This window comes from Crinia signifera, chromosome 3 (assembly GCF_055691185.1).
Source record: "Crinia signifera chromosome 3, ASM5569118v1, whole genome shotgun sequence".
NCBI classification, from domain to species: Eukaryota; Metazoa; Chordata; class Amphibia; order Anura; family Myobatrachidae; genus Crinia; species Crinia signifera.
In genome coordinates, this window is record NC_139219.1 from 239463865 (window position 1) to 239487899 (window position 24035).

A 24035-nucleotide genomic window follows, 5' to 3' on the forward strand; every position below is an offset into this window, starting at 1 on the left:
CACACCCCATGTGTACACCTATGCATAGAGGGAGAAAGAAGCCGGAACTTCAATCAGCAGTGCCCTGTTGGGTGCAGGGCCTGTAGTGCACTTACACAGAGGGAAGAGGGAGGGGGAGGCAAAGCCACTTCTTCTGCAGATTCCAGCAATGTAGCTGAGCATGCAGTAGCAGCACCACTATACTGTAGGCTCAGCTACACTGCTGGAATCTGCAGAAGCTTTGCCTGTGTTCTCCCTCCATGTAAGTACACTAGTACTGGGCCCTAAATCTGACATTGCAGTGCCAACTTTCTGTGTAATTACAATGCTGGGACCTGTATCCAACGGCAGTGCTGATTAAAGTACCTCAACCATCCTCCCTCATGTAAGTGCACTGCCAGGGGCACCTGGAAGAGGGGACAGCTCCTTAATACTTAATGCTGTTAAGCAGCTTTTTAGCTCTTCCAGGTGTCCCTGCTGCGCTGATACATCGCTGATCTTTTCTGCTTACAGCGGCTGTCAGCTCAGCAGTTCTTCCAGCTGCTCCATGCTGACATGCTGCTCAGGTCTCTGGTGTGTCAGCTCAGTGGTGGGGCGCAGACAAAAGGGCAGGGCGCTTTCAAAACAGGCAGGGTGAGATGCCCTGCAAACAATGCTAGTGGGAACACAACTTTACAAGGCTCCATGTATCGCTATACTACCCTCCTTCAAGTGCTGCACACTGTATCTGTAAGGACTGGAGCCACAGCAAACAGAAAGTATAAAAGTAGGTGTTAAGGTACCTGAAAGTACATCAAATAGGAAACAAGGGATATGAATTCTATGGCACCAAAAAGTCCATTTATGTCACTTATCACAGCACCCAATTTTACACAAAAATTAGACTCATGCCAATTAGAAGGAAAAGCTATAATAAAAAAGACAATACACACTACAAGATATCTTTCCAGTCTGGCTGGTTGGAATAAAAATATGGAAATTTCTGGGTACAAATTTATAATTAACCATTTGCTCCCAAAAGCTGGAAAATGGACAAAAGCAGTCTTCTGCATAAATTGATTAAACCAATTTGTCTGAATTACCATTTTTGTCTGTTTTCCATGTTTAGGAGCAAATGGTCAATTGTCATTTGCTCCAAAAAATGTCAAATTTTCATTCCAACCAGCCAGATTAGAAAGATAATCTTATAGTGTGTATGGGCCTTTACAGCTCTGATTAGAGAAAATAATTTTAAAATATCCCTTAGGTTAAATTTTAGCAATTAGAAATACTTACCTTGCTTTGATAACAATTTTGTAGAAAAAGAGAACTGTTAAAGTGATTTCTATTACTTCAATCTGTTTTGAAGCAAGGTAATAAATAAGCTAATTTGTTGTCAGATCTCCCGGTTAGAAAGATTCAACGCAGTTTACTGTATACAGACCTTCACATTCATTTAAAGAAATTAGATCTACCAAAATTTGATGCAAAAATTAGATCATTTTCTCAATTTGTAGCCTTACGAAAATAATTTTTAAGACTGAATCTCAAAAAGAAAATAGTCAACATATTGTTGGAGTAAAAACAAATAGCTATTATTAGTAGTGTAAAGAAACCATCCCACCCTCCATAATTTACTGCTGACATGTTTATACCTCTGGACACAGATCTAGGTACACTGGTAATTTTGTAGATTATTCAAAAACAACCAACTTGTTTTTTGCTATTTCTTTTGTATGTTTGATTGTTTTGTGTATAATGTTTTAAATAATTAGCTTACTTATTATTTTTGTAGTCGCTAATAATAACAATGCTTAGATATTATAAAAAAACATATACACTTGCTTCTGTATCTTCTTTACTCACCTATAATAGAAACGTAAAGGTGAAAGTTGTTGGACATGTTGATGTAATTTGAATTAGAATTTCAATACTGTAGATACTATTGGAAAAAGTCACCATAGGATAATTCCATAGCAGGCCAAATACAGTTATAGCCAGTGCTATTTTTCATCAGGCTCCAGTAGGAACTGAGGCCCTTATTCTAGTTCACTCTTTCTGACAAAATCTTTCTTAGATGGACAAAACCATGTGCACTGCAGGAGAGGCAGGTGTTACTTGTGCAGAGATAATTAGATTTGGGTGGGGTTTCACTTCAAAGTGAGATCTATATTGCAGTGTAAAAATAAAGCAGCCAGTATTTACCCTGCACAGAAACAAAATGACTCACCCAATTCTAATTCTCTCTGCACATTTTAAATCTGCCCCCTGCAGTGCACATGGTTTTGTCCATCTAAGAAAGATTTTGTCAGAAAGAGTGAACTAGAATAAGGGCCTCAGTTCCTGCTGAAGCCTGCTGAAAAATAGCCCTGGTTATAGCTAAATTTATTAGACCATTTCAAAATTCAGATAAAATTCATATAAGAGTGAGAGCTTGCTGTACATTACTAGATTTTCCCCATTGTCTGACATTGCAGACCGTTGTTGTAATGCAGTAAGGAAACAATTATGATTATGATAACAGAACATTACATTCATGGTTCCACACTTTTGTGAGTGTGGTATATTAAAAAAGACAAACAAAGTTATTTAAATATATTTAGAGACAGAGCATATTCCTTAGAGCAATATAATCATTTGAATGCACTGTAGAGTCTAACAAGTTAGTAACCATTTGTGAATTGTATTTCTTCACTCAGCTGATACTTTTTCTGCTCCACTCCTCTTTAGTTTTTAAATCTATACAATTTGCATAAACAAAGGTTTACGAGGAGCTTCAATTCATACAAAACTGATTTTGAAGTAGTCTCCTCTTTGTAAATATTATTCAAAAATATAGGACTACTGCTGTGATGGGTGTGCCCAGCTTTGCTTACCATAAAGCGTTCACACTTGTACTGCACATGCTCAAATCATTGAAAATGATTTGCCTGTCAATCCTAGCTAGCCGGTTGTGACCGTTTTATTATGGATTTACATCTGCAGCTGTATTATGGACTGTTGGAAGTTATTTAGTAGACAAATCAGCATTTGAATACTACTAATTGTTTACATAGTAATGAACATACTATGTTACAGTACAAATATTTCCTCTAAATCAAGTTATCTTCTGTGATATCAGAAAATATTGAGTAACTGATAAACATAAAATTAAGTACCACTTTTAGGACTGATCAGTTGTTTTTCTTTATTATACTGTATTTATGGTATTATATGTATCCAGCATTTTAAACTTTGTTTTAACCATTTTAATGCATTTTTACAATGAAACCATCTCTAATATTTGATAGATTAGCCAATTGGAAATTATAATTTTTGTTTTTATATAGCCATTAACAGGAAATAATAGTACTTGGTATTAAGAATTATGGCTCTACATTTTTTTGTTTGTTGATACTGAAGTCCTTTTTACAGTGCTCTGGATATTAAAGTGCCTATGTAGGGTTTATTTATATTTTTGTAACACTGACAGACTACAGGGTATTTATGATCTTTGAAATAACAGGTTGCCCAGTCAACTTGCAATCACTTACAAATAAACGGTTGAAGAGTAGTTTAAGATTGGAAAATGCCAAATGTGTTAAGAGGGTGGTACAGACATTTTTTTTTTCAGTATCTAGGTATTTCTGATTCATGCTTCAATGTAACTGTTTTTAGAATGAGGTCAAAATGCGATGACAGCAAGAAAAAATAAAACCACATATGGCATAATGAATATAGGCCCTTATTCCGATCTGATCGCAGTACAAATCTGTTCTCAAAATGGGAAAAACCATGTGCACTGCAGGTGGGGCAGATGTAACATGTATAGAGAGAGTTAGATTTGTGTGAGTTATTTTGTTTCTGTGCAGGGTAAATACTGGCTGCATTATGTTTACAATGCAATTTAGATTTTAGTTTCAACACACCCCACCCAAATGTAACTATCTCTGCACATGTTACATCAGCCCCACCTGCAGTGCACATAGTTTTGCCCATTTTGAGAACAAATTTGTACTGCAATCAGATCTGAATAAGGGCCATAAAGCGCCAGTATTTCACACATATGAAGTAATTCAGATTGTAATTGAGAGTGAGCATTGTTAAAGGAATCTCTGTGAATTCTAATCTCCTTTACTCCAAACTATTCCAAATATACAATACTCTTATTACCGATAATTCATTCCAGTGATAGAATATTAAATATGCAAATGTGTGAAGTTTGTTTAAAAACTAGTCAAATATAATAGGATAAATTCAGTTCTCAATAAAAAAAAACTTCAGGAAACAAAGGATTCATACAATGGGAGGCCATTGCTTAGGAGCACAAGTAAATTATATTTTCAAATCACATCCTGTAAAGACCTGACACTATGATTACAACCCTTTTAGTAAGAGTAGTAATCAAAAGCAGCCAGAGTAGATAACCCGTTAATGCACTGTCTCTAATAGAAAGTCTAAAGTTATTGTATGGCTTTGTTATTATTGTACTGTTCAAAAATCTTAACTATTTGTTCGTTGGAATGATTCTGTAAATCGAAATAAAATATAATGAATCATAACAAATTTTAAATTTCTTTAAAATTAATTGTTACTTATGATGCATAGAAACAGAAATCTGAATAACATGTTGTTGTAGTGTTACTTAGCAAAGTCAGTATATATAAAACATATATCTTGCAACAATTTCTGCCATAGCCAGTTAAACTAAAAAAGTTTTCAAGATATTTGAAAAGTCCAACCATTGTGGTAATCTAAAATTCATCTGCCTTTTTTAATATGACTTTATCCACTTTATGGCATGGAAATCTCAACGGATTAAATATAGCATATTATGTTCTGTACAGTATATACAGTATACTGTAGCTTATGTTCTTCTGCGTACTTACTTTCCAGGGAAATCCTGACTCAATATTATATTTAACTTAATATTATTATTTTTAAATTATAATGTCAATACACTTACATTTCAAAAATGTATATAATATATTGTATGGGGGGGATCTTAGAATGCACACCCTATATACATGATATATCACATCTTTTGATTTGAAGGAGAACTGTTGGTCTCTTCTCCTATTGGCTTTTAAGATCTAGAAACTCACTGTAGACATAACTGAATGTCCATTTTCCCTCTCCATTGTCCTTCTCTCCAAGTCCATTTTTTTTCTCTGTGAGCATGTTCTTCTCCCTTCTTTTGGGTTATATGATATTGTGCACAGATGTGTAATAATTATCTGTATCATTATATATATATTCATTGTTATGCATTGTTTTTTACAGTGGGAACTATTTATATAATATGCTGCTTCCATTGCCCCTGAGGAAGTCTTTTTGACGAAACGTGTTGGGAATTTCATCTACGATCAGAAGTCTGAATAACATTTCATTTAATCATGAATACTGTTCTGAAACCCATTTTTATTGTGTCTATTGTTATTAGCATTTTTTATTCTTGAGAATTTTTTATTATTAAATAAGATTGTAATTTTTAAATTCATTTCTGGACGCCCTCCCTGATCTTCTTTCCTTTTCTCATTTCTAAAAAGCTGGGTCTCGCCTAACAGGAGATCTTTCAGTGGTGCAGCTTTTATTCTATCTGGGCGCAGTTTGGGGTCCCCTCTATTTCTTTATATATATATATATATATATATATATATATATATATAGGATAGTGAAGAAACAACAGCGGCACTCTGGGGATTTTTAGAAAAAATATATTTTCAGCAAAAAAAGCTTCCAACGTTTCGGGGTATGTGACACCCCTTTGTCAAGGTTATACGTGCATTGGAAGCTTTTTTTGCTGAAAATATATTTTTTCTAAAAATCCCCAGAGTGCCGCTGTTGTTTCTTCACTATCCTGTACTTCTGTTCCTGAAGGTTACCTGTACTGCTGGAGGAGTGCCAGGCCTACACCTCTACCTCTATATATATATATATATATATATATATATATATATATATGTGTGTGTGTGTGTGTGTGTGTGTTTCAACTGTATCTACTCAATCTAGTTTATTTTAACTAATATAAATTATATAAGACAAAGGACCTTATTATACTTAGTTCACTTCCCTGCATGTCCGCACAGAGAGCGATGGATGTTTGAATTATGCACATGCGCATACGTATTTCTGTGCATGTGCTGGGTGCGAACAGGCATGGCAAATTATAGGTTTGCAGTCCTAGTCACACCCATCAATGTGGGCAGAGGGTAGCGGTGGATGGACACACCCATGGGAATGCATATGTTTCATCAACAGATGTCAGCTGCCCACCCTGTCCTCATACAGGCCACACACAAAGCTAAGAGTGCCTTAGTGTTGCGTGTACGCTCCACATCATTCGATGGTCAGCATCTATCAAATTAAATGGTTCTTGCCCACTAGGCTACGAATGGATGTTTATGCAAAATATCCATTCGCAGCTATGCAGGCAAATTCGGTGAGCATAGGGGGTCAGACGGCCGTGTGAGAGGTAATCAATCCAGGATTGCTTGCGGAGACAATTAATATGTTAAAATGCCAAGAGATAGCAATAGCCTTGGGAAGAGAGAGATCCACTGGACTTTGCCAGTGGTTACCTCTGTAGCCGGCCAGCCTGTGATGAAGAAATGGTCACAGGTCCGCAGCTGTGGTTCCTGCCTGGCCAGTCACGTGAGTGCACCACGTGGTCCGGTAATCCCTGACATACGTTTCGCTGCGCTTGGTCACAGGGGGACACGTAAAAAAAACACCTAATATATCTGTGATGTAAGGGTGCCCCCACCCAGAGATTTCTTTTTTTCTCCTCCTCTCTTGGCATTTAAACATATTGCTACCCTAACTCCGGGGTGCACTACTGACTGTCCCACATATTGGCACCAACTGGCAAAATTAAGCCAAAAGGTGCTCAAGGACCCACATACCTTACACCCCAAGGTCTCAGTCAGTTTTCACTGTATTCAATATCATTGATCACATACAACCACCAGTGCGGTTATACTCAATCCTTCCCTCTCCCCAACATCCCTTCTTTCCATTTATGCAAACAGGACACACCGAATAGCCTGTGTTTGTCTTGAAAACAGCCCTCCGGAGTTGAATTGTCAACACAAAGTATACTGTTCCATTATAATTAAAAGCATTTTTACCTGCTATTGGTGGTGAGTTCCCTCTCTGGCTACCCACTAAATGATCAGTGGATTAACTAGGTGTGGGTTATATGATTACATTATGTGTTATTCATTTTTCATACCTTAGGAATGATACTGTATTGATGCATTTTAAAACTAAAGTATGCACTTTCTTTAGTTGTTTCTCACTATGAAATTTGACATTGGGGCTGATTCATATGTGCACATAGAGCAGCAAATTCAACCCCTCTGCCGATGGTGGGGGTCTGCACATGCACATAGGTGCTAATGGACATGTGCAGATCCCTTCAGCAAATGCCTTCAGTGATATTTTCAATGATCGGGGCGCTCGCTGCTTGATTGAAAGGCAGGGGGCATTTCCAGGGGTTGACACCTAGCATTTCATGGGCGCGCCCAAAAGTGGTGGTTGTGCCCATAGAAACACTGGGTGAGCCCCAGGGAACACAGGCATTTCCCTGCCTGCTCAGAGTGGACAGCCAACATCAGCGCCCGCCCTAATTCGCAGAAGACCATGCAGCCGAAAAGTAAGTCCTTCTTGGCTACCCTTCAGCTGCGAGCAGAGGGAAAATCATTCCATGGTAAGTAACCATCTAAGGATTTTTTCTCTGTGCGGGTGCATGTGAGCGGATGTGAAAGTGTACATATCCACTCAAAGCGTAGTGAGTGGTTTTGGGTGGCGGGAGGTGTGCGTTGGCAAGCAGGTCTGAATAATCCCCTCTATTTGTTAATAAAATCACTTTCTTTTTATTTGATATTCATGATTCTGGGTCTATTATGCACTTTTAATCTGTGTCCGCAGATAGTTACTGGTGTAGTTGAGAAGGAAGGAGGCCACCATCACTTTTATGGCATCCATTTGGGACACAATGGGTGCATCACTGATGTGGCTCTCTCACCTGGGACCTCACATCTTCTCAGGCTTCATCTCATTTTTTAATGTAAGATGTTTTTGGTTTGTTGTTCAGTCGCCTTGTGCCCCGATGCTATAATGCACTCATGATTTCAAAGTCTCAGAGCACTGCTACCTTCTTCTTCAATATACATATTCATCCATACCCAGAGGGCCAGGCTATTACATATCTATATAGTTAGATACACTTACTGTGCAACCACCGCACAAGCAGAATAAATGATAATCACTTGTTTTGTAGCAGAAATTAATAATTTGGTTTAACTTAAAGAAAAAAAAAACTCTGTAATACAGCAGTCCCATATTGTATTATGCATAGAGTACAAATGAAAGTAGAAACGTAAATTAAAAAATACATCCACAAAATCATATAATATAGACATGAACAATGACAATGGCTTTAATGAACCATTTAGACTCTATTTCTAGTGGAGACAACTAATATCATCACCATCATCACCAATATATATTTTATGTATCCCTGTTACAGAATTAATACAATACTACATCTGCATAGGCTTCCAATATACAGTAGCCAGAGAGCACGTGCAAAATTGTGCATTTGATAATTCTGTACAGCCAAATCAGCGAGAGCTCATCTCATTCACTTTGTTACAAAACCAGAAACTGATATTTTAGTTATGTAACTTCACAGATATAGCTTTAACAGTAAATACAATGAGTTAGCATATTATTCTATTAATATGTTGTAAGCATTTTTCCTGCACGGTAAGCAATTAAATTATTTTGGTTTCTGCAATAAATTAACTAAAGGTATTTGACATCAATCAGGTTTTGTTCCTAGGGAATTGTAGTTCAATTTTACTTAATTGGAATTGGGCATTGTGTATATCTTAGTAGCAGTGGGTAAAACCTATTATATACATGGATAAACTGGGAATATAGAAACCCATGAAGAGCAGGATCTGCTTGCAAGAGTTTACAATTGAGAAGAGGATACAAGTTACAAACAAATCTGTATTGGTGGTATAATCATATTAAAGGCAATATGTGTATGGTACATTCACACACTACTAAAGGTAATCCTATAATTAGCAAGGTCTTGAAAATTTGTCTGAAAATTCCAATAATTTTGTTTTTGGCCTATCAAAATCACAGAGTTGAATGAATTAATATTTGTCATCTTCCCAGATTTATTCATAAAATACAAATAATAATGTAAATTTTGTTTTCAATTACATTGGTTAATGGGATTCCTCCCAGTGATGATGCAAAGATGATGCTTGACCCTTGAAAACTCATATGTTCCCTGATGAAACGTAATTTCCATAAAGGTTCTAATTGCTGGGCGACAGTTCAGGAAATATATAATACTTTGAATAAGATGCTTGATACACTTGCATTGCTTAGTTGTCTACATTGATTTTTTACTGACTACATCAGTGGTTGAAGTGGGCTTTAATCGTAATACAGTAATGAAATTCCAATGACCTTTTCCTTACTGCCACTTCTAAATTGCCACTACAATCACTGGACGGCATGTCATTGTACCCAGTAATCACATATTTTTGTAAGGAGCTATGGCCATGCTCTATTGTAATTTACTATTTTTGCTGGTATGTTTTAGCACTGATGTATGGAAATTGTATGACCCATCACAGGTCTCACATGTGGGCCCATTCAGACCCATTCATACGGGTCCAGATTAAGACTTGTTTTCGATGGTGAGGGTTCTGCAAATGAGCATGCGCGAATATGCGCATGTACAAACCCTCTGTGCGAACGCCTTAGGCAAGTATCACACTCGCTCAGGCGTTCACCCGGGCAGGGAAGGGGAGGGGCAGGGGCTGGCAGCAGGGGAACACTCAGTGTTTTATGGTGTCCCCATGAAAACACTGGGCAGTCCATGGGAACACAGGCCATCGATGCTTGCTGGGGATGGGCGGCTGACATCACATGATGTCAGCTCCCCCAAAAACAAAAGATTGTATGGGAGAAATATCACACCTATATCTTTAGGACCTTATTCAGGTGCATGTGCTAGGTGCGTTCTCATGATAATGTGGCCATGACGGACATGCAGGAGACGGGCAGCTGACATCACCGGATTTCAGCTGCCCACCCATTTCCTCCTGAAAATGCACTCATATGTAAGGTTGCTCAGAGCAACCTTACATATGTGTGCATCTTCAACATCTTTCAATGGACGGCGACCATCGAAATATGTAGGAGGTTCCCACTGACCTGCGAATGGATGTTTATGTGAAACATCCATTTGCATGCTGTGCTAACGTACATACCTTGCGAATGGTGCGGCAACGTACCACCATTCGCAAGGCGGGGTTTGGCGGACTCATAATAAACCAGAATAACCCTGTAGATCGTAAGCGCTCTGTATTCTGTTTCTTAACTTCACTTTCTTTTTCATTTACAGTATGTGCTTTTTCTGCTTTTATGTATAATTAATAATTTTGTATAATCTGTCTTTCTAACTGCCTGGCAAGGTCAATTATTCTAGCATCTTACAAATAAAATGATTATGATGGTCTTCACTAAATGACCTGTTCCATTACAACATTGGTTTTTACTGCTACAGTACTACTAATTTCCGAACAGATTTTGTCAGTATGACATCTTATTTTTAATTGCAGTAGATGGTTTCTTATAAGAAAAACAAATCTACTGTAAAACATAGAGTTAAAAATCAAATCTTCAGACAGAGATCTCCTCTAAACCCAAGGGAAGTAGTTTATATCATACAATCATCATACGAAACTGATTGTTATAACTAGAACACTGTTATCTCAGTAGTCTGCAAAATCTCAAAACTCCATTGGAAATAAGAAACAAAGCCCGTTCTCTATTTTATAAAGGTCAGAAGAAGGTTATTGATGCTGTGGTCTAGGTAAGCTGGTAAATCTTTGCAAAATAACTCACCTCTTAAACACCATATACAGTATATTGAACAGCTGTTTCTCAATAACTGTGACAAGAGTAACACAGCCTGTAATAGTATATGGTGTCAAGGGGTCGCAAATAACTCCATAAAGCATTCAAATAACAATTGAATTAAATAATGTGATAAGCATCATGTTTTTTTTTACCTTTTAGATTTATGTTTTCACATTAACATATTAAGTTACAATTATTTAGCTACAACCAGTTATACAACTTACTAAGCCTTTGCATTGAGCAATATCCTATTTCACTATACACAGGGATTGATCTTGGTAAATAAAATTGTTCTCTCTGCAAAGAACCTTTTTTCATAATTGAGATCACACAAACTGCATTTTATCATACAGTACAGTATATGCACTGCAGCTTTCTACTAACCTTGTATAATAATGGTAGAACTCCTAGTTTCAATAAAGCAATAGATTTTCTTGAAATATTCTTTAATCGTATTACTTGTAGATCATCCACAGTCCCATATTGCACATCAATAACTTCACCCTTAAAAACAGAGCAACAAAAGGATAGATTAATTGTTTGGGTGAATAATGTAGGAAATATAGCATACACTCCATTTACAATATCACTGCATAACAAGTTTCTGGCCAACAATCCTGCCCTTTTCCTCCCTATTCCTCTCTAAACGGTCTTACTTTAATACCGTTATATCCTCCCAGTCCTGCAACCCCATTATATCTTTGTTAATTTCATTCCTTCATCTGCAACACTCTCATCATTGCCTGTCCTGTTTTTCTCCACCCACTTCACATCTAAAAGGAAATCCATATGCCAGGACATCACATCACACTAGATACTCTTTAACCCATTTTCTTCTTGGCTCCCTGTCCCCTTCATAACCTAATTCAAACTCTTCACACTCACTTATAAAGTCTTCACATAATCTATTTATCTCTGATTTATCTCCATTGACTCCCACCCAACCAATTAACTCAACAATTGAGTATCATTGCTCCTCCAAACGTATTACTTACTCAGAGTCCATATCCAAGATTTTGCACGTATATCTTCAAACCAATTTCATCTCTCCACATCTCTACAAAACTTTAATGGTCTCTCAAGAACCTCTACTTTATCAAAGCCTTCCAGCTTACACTGTAACCTATTGCTGCGTGCCCCCCAAACAGCTATTACTACAATTGGGACTGCCTCTGGAATCCATTTTGCAATGAATACAGATAAGATTAAAATAAGTTACATTTATGAAGTATTGTAGTGTGTGATACCATGTGTTTAAAAATACACTTGAATTATAACATTTATATGCTATAAGTCACTTTGAAATAAACTTTACACATTTCTTGTGAAAGTAAGTCTTATGTGATGAAATACTTTATGCAAAGCAGCAGTCATGCACAAGGTGTTATCTGTCATTGTTTTACAGAAGTCATCTTTTAACAACTCATCAACTAAAGATATATTTCACAAGGTTTGTATCTAAACATAATTTAGTCTCAAGTCTGACAGTGCACTCTGATATGTATCGTTAATTAAAAAAGCATGTGCTTCACCAAAGAACCACTATCTTAAAATGTGTTGCAGATACCAAATACTGTACAACAACACGCTGTTGGAGTAGAGTGCTAAATGAGGTCTTCTCTCTTGTTGCAGCAAGGTCCTAAAGTGCTGGAGTTGTTGTGTCACAATGTGACCTCCAGCCTGAATGTTTTACACTTAATGCTTGACATCTCCATATCCATCCTTCATAGAAGAAAGACAAGCCCCTCAGAGTTTCCCAGGAGAGGCTGCTACTTAGTCACTAAAGACCCTGCATACTCCTCTTTGTCATCACTGCTGTGTGTATAGTCTATGTGGGCACATAACCAATGTACAGTACATACTTTTTATGTATACAGGTGTGTGCTCCCTTATATGCAAGCCTCTCACATTTCCCCCACACGCTCCTGCTATCTTATATATGCTATCTTATATACATATTGCATTATATGGTTTTATTCCTTGGATGTATGCTTGGTTTTGCTTAATTAATTAGTCTTATTGTGCTTACATTCTCTCATGCACCCTGTTTTAGCCTATACTTCATAGCTTATGTTGACCATATCCCTAGATGATTAGTGACAGGTGTGTTGGTAACTGCTCATCTTTAAAAGCATAGTCTGCTATGAGTTTTATACCAGATAGCATGCCTGGTATCAAACATTAATGTGATAGCTATGTGTATTGTAGCCATGTTCAGCAATAGTGTTAGGACCTGCAGAAAAGTGGGAACCCCTGAAGGGGGCTGCAGGCTTAAAAGCATTGATCAATTCATGAACTAAATATCCACTATTTATTAATATCAGTCAATTTAGTGAGTGCAGAGCCCCCTACATTGTATGTGTATGTATATATATATATATATATATATATATATATATATATATATACTGTATATATATATATATATATATATATATATATACATTTTGTAGGGATAGCACTCTCCAAACACATCATCATCAGCCGGGGTGCCATATGTCAGAAAGTCACCAGTATCCAGGTACTTCCAAATTTGTATGGGAAAGATTGGAGACACTCACTGGACTTTCTTGTAGCTTTTTAATGGTACATATCACCTCAGTTAATCAGTGCATAACAGTGGGCATAGGTCGACGTTTCGGTCCAATGCAGGACCTTTCTCAAGACCCCCTTCCTGCTTTCTCCAGTTTGCTTAAATAGCAACCAGTGAAACATATCAGCCACTCCCCCTATCAATACAGGAAGTGTATATACTATGCCTGATGTTTGTACACCAACGCTCACTATCATAGGGTATCACTCCCACAATGCTGGCGTTATGTAAGCCAAATTTATCAGCTGTATCACATAATTAACATAAGGGTAACTTACAGCTATATTCTACATTCTTAACCAGTGCGCCCGTCCGGCGTGCGTTCTAATGGGCGGAATTGATAGGGCAGAACCGCTCCTAATCACATCACTTCTGCCAATACACAATACAAGGACACCTCTTATCTACACAGCTGGGCTGTTTTAACTGCATGGAATGCACGGCCATGGTTAAATGCGCACCACCTACATAGTCAAACTGCGCTCACTCAAGTAGAACGCACGGCCATTATTCCATGCATTCCATCGATGCATATCAATGTATAATAATGTTATTATACATTGATATGCATAGATGGAAAGAATGGAATAATGGCCGTGCGTTCCATTTGATTAAGCGCCATGGATGTATTTGCAAGGTAAAACTTCTGTGTTTTATATGTTATTATAAACTGACATGCATAGATTATATAGCTGTTTGCGATTGCATAATTAAGAGCTTGTAAGTTAAAAATAACGCTTTTTACAGTTTATACATTATTATACATTGATATGCATAGATGAAACGCATGGAGCAATGGCCGTGCATTCTACTTGAGTGAGCGCAGTTTGACTATGTAGATGGAGCACATTTAACCATTTAACCATGGTGTAGATAAGAGGTGTCCTCGTATTGTGTATCGGCGGAAGTGATGTAATTCTTGGGAGCGCTGGTTAAGAATGTAGAATCTATCTATAAGTTACCCTTATGTTAATTCTGAGATAAAGTTGATGAATTTGGTTTAAATAACGCCAGCATTGTGGGAGTGATACCCAGGGGAGGTGCCCACCTGCTCCACTTGGGGGGGGGGGGGGGGTTCGAGCAATGAAACCACTGCTGCGCTCTGGGGGGAAGGAGATCTCAAAGTGAAACACAATGGTGAGAAGGAGATCTCACCACACGCACTGATACACCATTGGAGAATTCACCGCCTATGGGGCTTAGCAGCAGCCAGCGGTGTGTGATTGGTCATCCGTGGAGTGACGTTGTCATCAGGAGAAAGGAATCTCCAGGCAACGGGGTCCATGATGGGACAAAGCTATTCAAGTCGCACAGCCAAGAGGGCAGCTGGGATCTCCAGAGTTGGGGAGTGGAGGAAGCGCATCACAGCCCAGAAGAGGAGGAGGAAAGATAGGACGGAACAGGGCATAGCGCACAGTATACAGGTGTCAGAGGTAAAGAGATGTTCAGTAAAAAAGGGCTCAGGTCATGGTACAGAGCAGACTGCTGCACCTGCAGAGCCATTAGGTGAGGCCGGCGCTATGCTCCGGGGGATGGGGGATGCGATGTGGCCGGGGGTGCTTTGCGTAGGGGGGGGGGGGGAGGGACCAGCGCTCACCTCAATCCAGGGGGGTCCCTGCTTCCAACCACCACCCTCCAGTGGCCGGCGCCCTGAGCAAATGCCTAATGCTGCCTAGTGGTGGCACCGGCCCTGTTAATACCTTATGATAGTAAGTGTTGGTGTACAAACATCCGGCAGAGTATATACACTTCCTGTATTGATAGGGGGAGTGGCAGATATGTTTCACTGGTTGCTATTTAAGGTCCACATGAGGCAGGGGATAGTTGCACACTGGATAGAGCAGGAAGGGGGTCTTGAGAAAGGTCCTGCATTGGACCGAAACATCGACCTATGCCCACTGTTATGCACTGATTAACTGAGGTGATATGTACCATTAAAAAAGCTACATGCAAGTTTGGTGAGTGTCTCCAATCTTATATATATATATATATATATATATATATATTATCATAGGTGTGCGCACATTAAGTCTTATGGGTGCACAGGCACCCCCTAATGCTGTGCCCACCCTTATGAACACATCCCTACCAGTAATACCTTTTACCAAAGACTTTTGCTTTTTAGAACTGTATTCCATTGAAAGAAGCGCCCATCAATCAATTATGTGTGTTTTGCATTGTTACTTGTACCAGACCATTGTCATATCACTACATATCATCCATATATGTTTTTTACTTTATTTGCATGTATTATTATACTGAGAGCCGTTTTATATATTGTAGTGAGTACCAATAGATGATGGTAGACACGCCTGATTGGCGCTGTTAGACACACCTAATGGGCGGTGTTATCCATGCCCATTATGTGGTGCTAGACACACCCCTTTGACGGTGCACCCCCTAATAAAATGTGCTGCGCACGCCTATGTATATTATACTGAATGGAAATGCCGGGTCTCCATAGTGATACATGTGTCACTATGACAACATCCGGTACTGTGTGTCTGCCTGAACAGCCCCCTGCGTCCCGTATACTGGCGCTTATGGTTCCTATCCCCGTGACTCAGTTCTGGGTGCAGGTACCTGACGCGGGGTGGAAGTAGGGAGGCGGTGTGACGGCGGCACAGAATCTGACATGTGAGTATGGTTCATTCCACTTCTATTTAAGGCTATATTGGGCATATACCTGTTGACACCCTTTGAGAAAGGCGCTGAGCGCCGAAACGGCCCGTCAGGGTATTGGTTTGACCCACGGCTGCTGCCACGAATCAAGATCCATGCTGTTTTCATGTAGATCTGCTGCTGCCCATGTTAAGTATTATGGCCTTATACATTGCCTCTAAATAAATGTATGCTTTTCTGCTTTGTTCATCAAGTGGATGTGCTGGTCCTATCATTGGCTGAATGCTATTGGAATAAGACATTATTGATTTATGACCTGGCACTCCTAAACCTCCATTTGAATTGTGTGCGTTTCTAAAAAAAAAAATATATACATATATATATAATATATATATATATATATATATATATATATATATATATATATATATATATATATATATATATATATATGTGTCCTGTAGATCGGCACTGCTGCTGAACAAAAAGATAAAATAGACATGTGAACCATAATATTTTAATCAATTTTATCTTTTGCACTTCCAATTTCTTATGAAAATGTATTTTCAGTTTGTGTGTTTCTTTTTTAAATGATTAAAATTATAACCACTGAAAAGTTTAGCTGTTTCAGTTGCTAAACATTACAGAAAGCCACACACACTTATATTTTCTTCCTGTATAGATGAAGCACCTTTTATTCCATATTGCACAATGACCCCGCACTGTGGAAGATGTACCAGGTCGTGTAATTTTAACTTCTCACATTTGATCACACTTTCTGAAACACTGTAGAATCAGTCCATCTGTTTTTCATTTAAAATATTTATTTATTTTTTTCTTTATGTTTCACAATGCCAAAGATTCATATATGCGTAACATTCTAACAGGCATAATAAACATAAGTATATACTTTTTCAAAGATTATTTTTATTGAAGCATGAAAGAAAACAGAAGAAATACATAATATACATGTCAATGATAATAAAGCTGAGCTCTGATTAATTTTAATATTAAGAACAATATTATATTAATACAATAATTTTTTTGAGACTTAAGAAATGTATTTAAAATCAAAATCATAAAGTCTTTGCATCCTCTTTGGCATCATTTCACTTGTTTATTACAAACCCTCAAACTAGAAAATTAAGGTGTGAAGAAAGGGGATTAATTATAAATTCACTAGGGGGGATATATCAAGTCTTCTAAAAAGTGTTCAAGAAGACAACTTGCCTATATCAACCAATCAGCTGCTACCTATAATGTTTTAGAATGTATGTGATAAATGCTAGATACAGGTAGAAGATGATTGCTTACTTAGGGCAACTCCTCTTAGATCTTCAAGCTGAACACCAAACCTGTGCACCAAATTGTCACATGCTAGGACATCCTTAGACTATGGCCCTGCCTCCTCCCAGCATCCATCACACTCCTAAACGTAAAGCAACGCTGAGGATAATAAGGTGAGTATAAGGTGAGTATAAGGTGAGAAAAGAGTGGCTGTTCATGTTCTTTGAGGGCAGATTTCTCTGGAACTAAACGGCCCAGTTTCACGTGACCAAAATCATTCGAAGCCCACCAAAAGTTCTTTAATATGATACTGTGTGTAAATGGGTTCGGAAGATATAGCAGTTAAACGATATAGCCGGGCTGGTGTAAAAGGGGCCAATCGGGGAATGTCCTTGCATGATCCTGGGACCATATTCCCAGGTAAATACCTGCATTTTCTGGTGTGAAAGGGGTATTATTTCAAATACCCAGGACCTGCAGTGCTATGAATACAGCCAGGCAGCCCCCCTCTCTCTGCCTGGCTGTCAATGGCTGTCACTTCTACCCAGCGGCGTCTGTCTTCCAGTTAGCACAAGCATGTATTCCCCCTCGGCAATGAGCATGGAACCCTTGGCAATGAGCATGTAGGTAAGCAGCACTTATGTAGCATCATTTTTAATAGGAATTATGGTGTTTAGCATAATACATAATGGACATTGTTATGTGTGGCTTAACATGTAATGGACATTATGGTGTACATTTTTAATGCATGCCTTTGGCATGCAATGTCCCTATTTATGAACCATATTGTGAATTATAGCTCTATCCATGTAGCATTATGTGAATTTTGTCTCAAACCGTGTGGCATTATGTGAATTTTGGCTCATTCCATTGGTCATCATGTGTAAGGGGAAGTAAAATAGGGCCTAGTATTTTGTTGCATAATGTGTAGAAGTTGTATATGGTGTGGTATACTACACTCAAGGACATGCCCGCTTTTGAGTGGCCATGCCCCTTTTTCCGGACGCACCTTCAGCGCGCACACAACTATATCCTTCACTTATGTCGCCTGTGTACTTTAAACACCAGGGCCTATTTTTAATCCCAATCCCACCCTCTATCCTCTCTCTCGTCGCTCTCTCTTGTACACTGGCACCACTAATACACCCCCCCCCCCAAACCCTCTCCTATCATGGTGCCTCCCCTGTCATTTTCTCCTGGATCTGCCCCTGTACCTTTTGAAGCATAGCAGATATTTACTTTTTTTCTTGCTACTGTCCCTATAATAAGACTGTGACACCCGGGAGTAGATATTCCAGAAGTTAACAATTTACAAATAAGTATTATGAAGTCTGATCCTTTGGTTAGATGTGTTACTGGTGTCTGTAGCTTCTAACAGGAATACTGTACATTTCACAGGCAACACACAATACAGTTCAAAATGTACTACACACAGATATTAATTACCCATTTTCTCCATAGGAATTTCAATTAACTCTGTAAGCTTTTCTCAGATGTAAGAACTTGAGGGGATTAGCCCATATAATAGCAATTTCGATTAAACTCAATATGCATGTTATCCATATACCCTTTTCATGCACAGAACAACAAAGTACATGTAATCTGACATTCCTAACACACTATTAGAAGTTTAAAACAATCACATTTAAAATACATTGAGGATAGTGCACAAGTTATCTTCTAAAATGAGCTAATAAAAGTCTGGAGTGAATGCAGAAACTAGACAGACTACAATAGATAAAGGACCTTATTCTGGTTGATTTGTTCGCATGTACGTTCGCACGCACTCATGCGATCAGTAGTCGCACGCACACAGACATGTGAAGCGACGGGTGTGTTCGCAACGGTACCCAAAGGGGAATGGACTCAAATTACCTGCACACTTGCATGCTCCTAGGCACATAGCCGTGCCCTCAAGATCATGCACTGTGTGTGTTTGCGAACATCCTCTGTTAAATTCGCAACTCTAACCATACGCAGGCTGAACCCCTTCTGAGCACTACAGTAAATTACATGATTTGGCTTATTTAATTGTGTTTATTGCATGTAATTTACTAAATTACTGGCCATTAATAATTGGCAAGGAAGCTTTTTTTTACATGGATGATTAATGTGTTTTTTATGTATTACTTCTGCAACTACATTGAAATATATGTCTCCTACAAGCGTGCTGCATATGAATGTAAACAACTCATATACAGATGAATCACCTCTCAGCCAGCGATGGGGCTCGCCAGAATGCCCCCTGCTGGCGATCGCCAGCGGAGAGGTGCTCGATGACTGGGATGCGCGAGTGTCTCACACGCAAGCATGTCCCAGTTTTCGGGCAGCGGGGGACAGGAACCCTACCCATCTATGCTTCAGGGAGATGGGCAGGGTTAGGAGGGTACTGGGAGGCAGTAGGGAGGGAAGTTTATGCGATCTGACCGACAGACCCCCGCTAAATGCCAGTGGCTCCATCTGTATAAAAAAAGATTTAAGCTTAGTTAAGAGCTGATTGGCTGGCTGTTTATCACTTTCCATGTTATCACTTTCAAGGCTTAGTACATCTCACCCTCTCTCTTTCTCTCTCTCTATCTTTTTTTATTTAATCGATTGACCCCCAGACCCAGAGTTTTTCTGGACCTAGTTTTCCGGTGTAATATATATATTGTAAGATATACATTTACCAATTGCCTCCCCAAACACATCACAGTCTGTGACTTGCTGGCAGTAGGTGAGGCTCCCTTATTTATATTTTGGACTGTGCTGTAGCCCCAGGTTTGCAACTGCCACTGGCAAGGAAGTTCAGGAACAGAGCATTTTGTACCTCATGGAAAGGGTTATGTTTGGAGGTATGATGTATAGTCTGCATAGAAGTGGTCATTTTGCCTAAGGGATTATGTCAGGATCTGCTCACCACTCCTTAGACTCTCTCTCGCGCTCTCTGTCAGCTGCTGGGCTCCAATAAGGTGCCTCCTCACTGACTGCCTCGATTGGGGCCAGATGTACTAAGCTTGAAAAGTGATAAAATTGAGAGTGATAAACCACCAGCCAGTCAGGTTGTAACTGCTATGTCACAGGCTGAAAAATGTCAGGTAGAGCTGATTGGTTGGTGGTTTATCACTCTCTACTTTATCACTTTTCAAGGCTTAGTACATCTCGCCCTGAAGGAAGGATCACATTGGTGCCCATCAAATTAGGATCTCTGCTCCTTGTGAACACAATGAAATCAGGATATGGACACTGTGGCCTCTTCTGCTCCAAGGTACTGCACCACTCTCTCATCCTCCTAAGATGGCTGCCACCTAACAGGCAACTGTTCCAACCAGCAGTTAAATCTTTCTCTGCTATAAGTGTAATAGTGTCCAGCCGGTGATACAGTCAGCTGGTGAAGGGGCACAAAAGTCACACTACAGTTCGTGGCAGCTCCAATCAATCAACCAATCAGCTTCTAACTGTTTTTTTCTCTATGCCCCTGAAACAACTTTGTTTAATCCCAACAATAATGTCATCCCGCTTTATACCAAATATACTGTAAAACTGACGAGATCCACCAAAGCTTATAAGTGTTTTATTAAAATGACCATGATAAATAGTCACATTACCTCCAGAGTTCCATTGGCAGAGTAAGCAGCATACAGAAACTCCTGACTTTTGGTCTCTTCATCACACTTCTGTCCGCCTGGATAATAGCACTGGCCATTGTTCAGAGTGATTGTATTTGGAGAGGAGCCTGGTAGGTCAAGTAATACTGAATAATTTACAAACTGAACTTCTTTTAAGCCCAGTGAAGTCCATAGAAGTGCAATTTTTTTTGCTGGGTCTGAGTCTGTATTATTGACAGAACTCTCTGTGAAATATCTGCAAGGCAAAAAGAAATGTTTTGTTGGATATGTAATGTATTTAAAAATGCACTGCAGACCTTTCTTCAGTATACAGTAGGGTTTTAGTCTATATAGGAACAAAAAAACAGATATTCTTGTTCTCGTCTCTTATTAACTATAAACAGATTTTTCAATAACAGGTGGGAAAAATGTCATTCTGACTGCATTTCGCATATTGAGTTTAGAACATAATAAATAACTTATCATTTAGTCTATTAATAATAAATCATACTCTGAGGTGTAATTTCACAATGTTCTCTGTTGATCAAAGAGTAAATAGCTATAAAATATAGTGCTAAAACAAGAATATAGAGTAATAACAACACATATACAATAAATTATTTAGAAATTAAAGGTCTCGTATAATTTAATTTTCTTGATTTTTTTTATAATCCTATATAATTAAGGCTAGCACTGCTCCTCACCTCTATGGGGGAATTCAAGTCTGTTGTGCCCCAACAGCTGTTTGGGTTGTTGGTACTGAAATGTCTGCCAAGTAGTTCTGTCATTTTAACAAGCTGGTAACTAGTAAATTTATAATTTAACACAATGTGGAAAATGGCAACAGTGTAATTGAAGTTTATGCAGTTATGTAGATGTTATAACATTTCATCTTTTCCTTTCATAACATTTGAATTTTTCAATGCCAATATACTATACTGTATTTCAGGGCTGCCACTAGGAATTTTGGGGCCCGGGACTGATTTCTAGTCCAGCCCCCCCTTCACTTACTGCCTAAATCCTGCTCCCTCATCCCCTCCTGCTGAACGCAACAGGTCCCCAAGACTTTTTCAATGCAGGATGCCGGTGGCCAATTAAAATGCAGCACCAGCTGGTGAGCCAATCAGAGCTCTGTTGGCTAATGGTAAACAATCTCTGATTGGTTCAAAAGCCAGTGCAGCATTTCAATTGGCCGCCGGTGTCCTGCATTGAAGAAGCCTGTGCTTCCTTCGACAGCACAGTGGAGGCAGTTGTGGGGGCTGTGTTGGGCAAAATTATTTGCCCGGGCCCTTCCCAGGACAGCTGTACCCCCAGCACCCCCCCAATTGGCGGCCCTGTTGTATTTTTAAAACAGATTATGCATCTTAAACTGTGTAATCCTAAAGAAAAAAGCAGCATGAATTAAGGCTATGGGAAAAACATTTGAGCAGTTATTCAAAATATGGAAATATATAACGGAACCTTGCTTGTTTCTGGTGAAACTCTATAGAGTTGCAAATACTAAAGGAGCAAGTTTTTCTACCTGTAATATCCCAAAACAGGATCAGCTGCAAGACCCTCACTATTAATTGTACCTACCACAAAGTTACTGTATGTGCGTTTACCTTACTTTAGTGATTTTTTTTGCACATTAATATAAAAAAACAACTATATCTGAGATTATTTTTGGCTTTCTACCACTTGCTTATAATACACCTGTACTTGCTACGTAAAACATTGGTATTTCCATGTCTGAAAGATGTTTTATCAACAGATGTTGCTCGGTAAGGTCGTGCAAGCCTTACATACAATATGAAATATGGTTATTTGAGAAGTTTAAACTGTGTCCACAAGCTTAGTGAATATTTATGGAGTAATAAAGCAAAAAAACAAAAAAAAAAAACAATGTTTTCTCCTGTTTAAACTGGTTATTCAGCCCACTTAAGCAATTTCCAATTTTTATCCTGGAAATATTTATAAAAGGGCTCTAATGCACGAATATTTATAAGAACTTTATAGAGGATGATTTCGCAAGAAAAAACTTTTAAACAAAAATATGTGCATTTTAAAATGAACTGGGATTTATTTGTATGGTTTTTATATTTAAGTGAGTTGATACATGATAATTTGACATATTCTAGTTTTATATTGTAAATTTGCCACCAGCTTCATAAGAAACCAATATACAGTAACTGCATCCACTTTTCAAATATGTCAGAGATTACTTCCCAGAGAGTCCTATATGCTCACATGCACTCAGTTGATCCCAGGTCTTGTGTGCCATTGTGCAGCCTGTCCTTTTAGATCTAGGTCTCGATCACATTGCACGCAAATCGCATGCAATTTGATCGCATGCATTGCAATCTAGTTCAAAATGCACAGGAATATTGTACCCTGTATGGGCACCTTTAGGTGCTAGTTCATTTGTGGTTTATATCCATAGGCGTGCGCACATAGAGTGTTAGAGGTGCACTGGCACCCCCTAATGCTGTGCCCGCCCTTATAAACACCTCCCTGCTGCTAGCAACCAGCAATACCTTTTACCAAAGACTTTTGCTTTTTAGAACTGTATTCTATTAAAAGAAGAGCCCATCATTCAATTATGTGTGTTTTGCATTATTAATTGTCATATCACTACATACCTATGTCATCCATATATGTTTCTGACTTTATTTGCATGAATTGTTACAGAGACTAATAAGATTAAAAACTGACTGAAATAGACAGTAGATTATGTTGTGGCTGAGAGACTTTTGATGATGGTAGCCACGCCTGATTGGTGGTGTTAGACGCATCCAATGGGTGTTGTTAGACATGCACAATAGGTGGTGCACCCCCTAATAAAATGTGCTGCGCACGCCTATGTTTATATCTGTTCATTTGATCTTTCTTTAAGGCTTAGTAAATACACACCTAAATCTTTTTCTGCTGTGCAGGTTCTCTACATATCTCTGACCACCAGTGACTACTGTTGTGTCTTCCTGAGACATCCAGCAACTATTAGTGCATGTGCTGACCTTGCTATGATAATGCTTTATATAGCCTCCCATACTGATATGATTCTAGTTAAATTA

At 38.6% G+C, this 24035-nt stretch overlaps 1 protein-coding gene across 1 annotated transcript in view; it reads right to left on the minus strand.

Annotated features, from left to right (window-relative positions):
- NAALADL2 (N-acetylated alpha-linked acidic dipeptidase like 2) overlaps positions 1-24035 on the minus strand; it is a 570750-nt gene that overhangs the window by 238847 nt on the left and 307868 nt on the right. Inside the window, exons 3-4 of the mRNA XM_083177727.1 lie at positions 20983-21238; positions 11278-11397 (exon numbers count right to left, since the gene is read on the minus strand). Coding sequence (XP_083033853.1) covers positions 11278-11397; positions 20983-21238 — 376 coding nt within the window. The remainder of the gene's footprint in view (positions 1-11277; positions 11398-20982; positions 21239-24035) is intronic.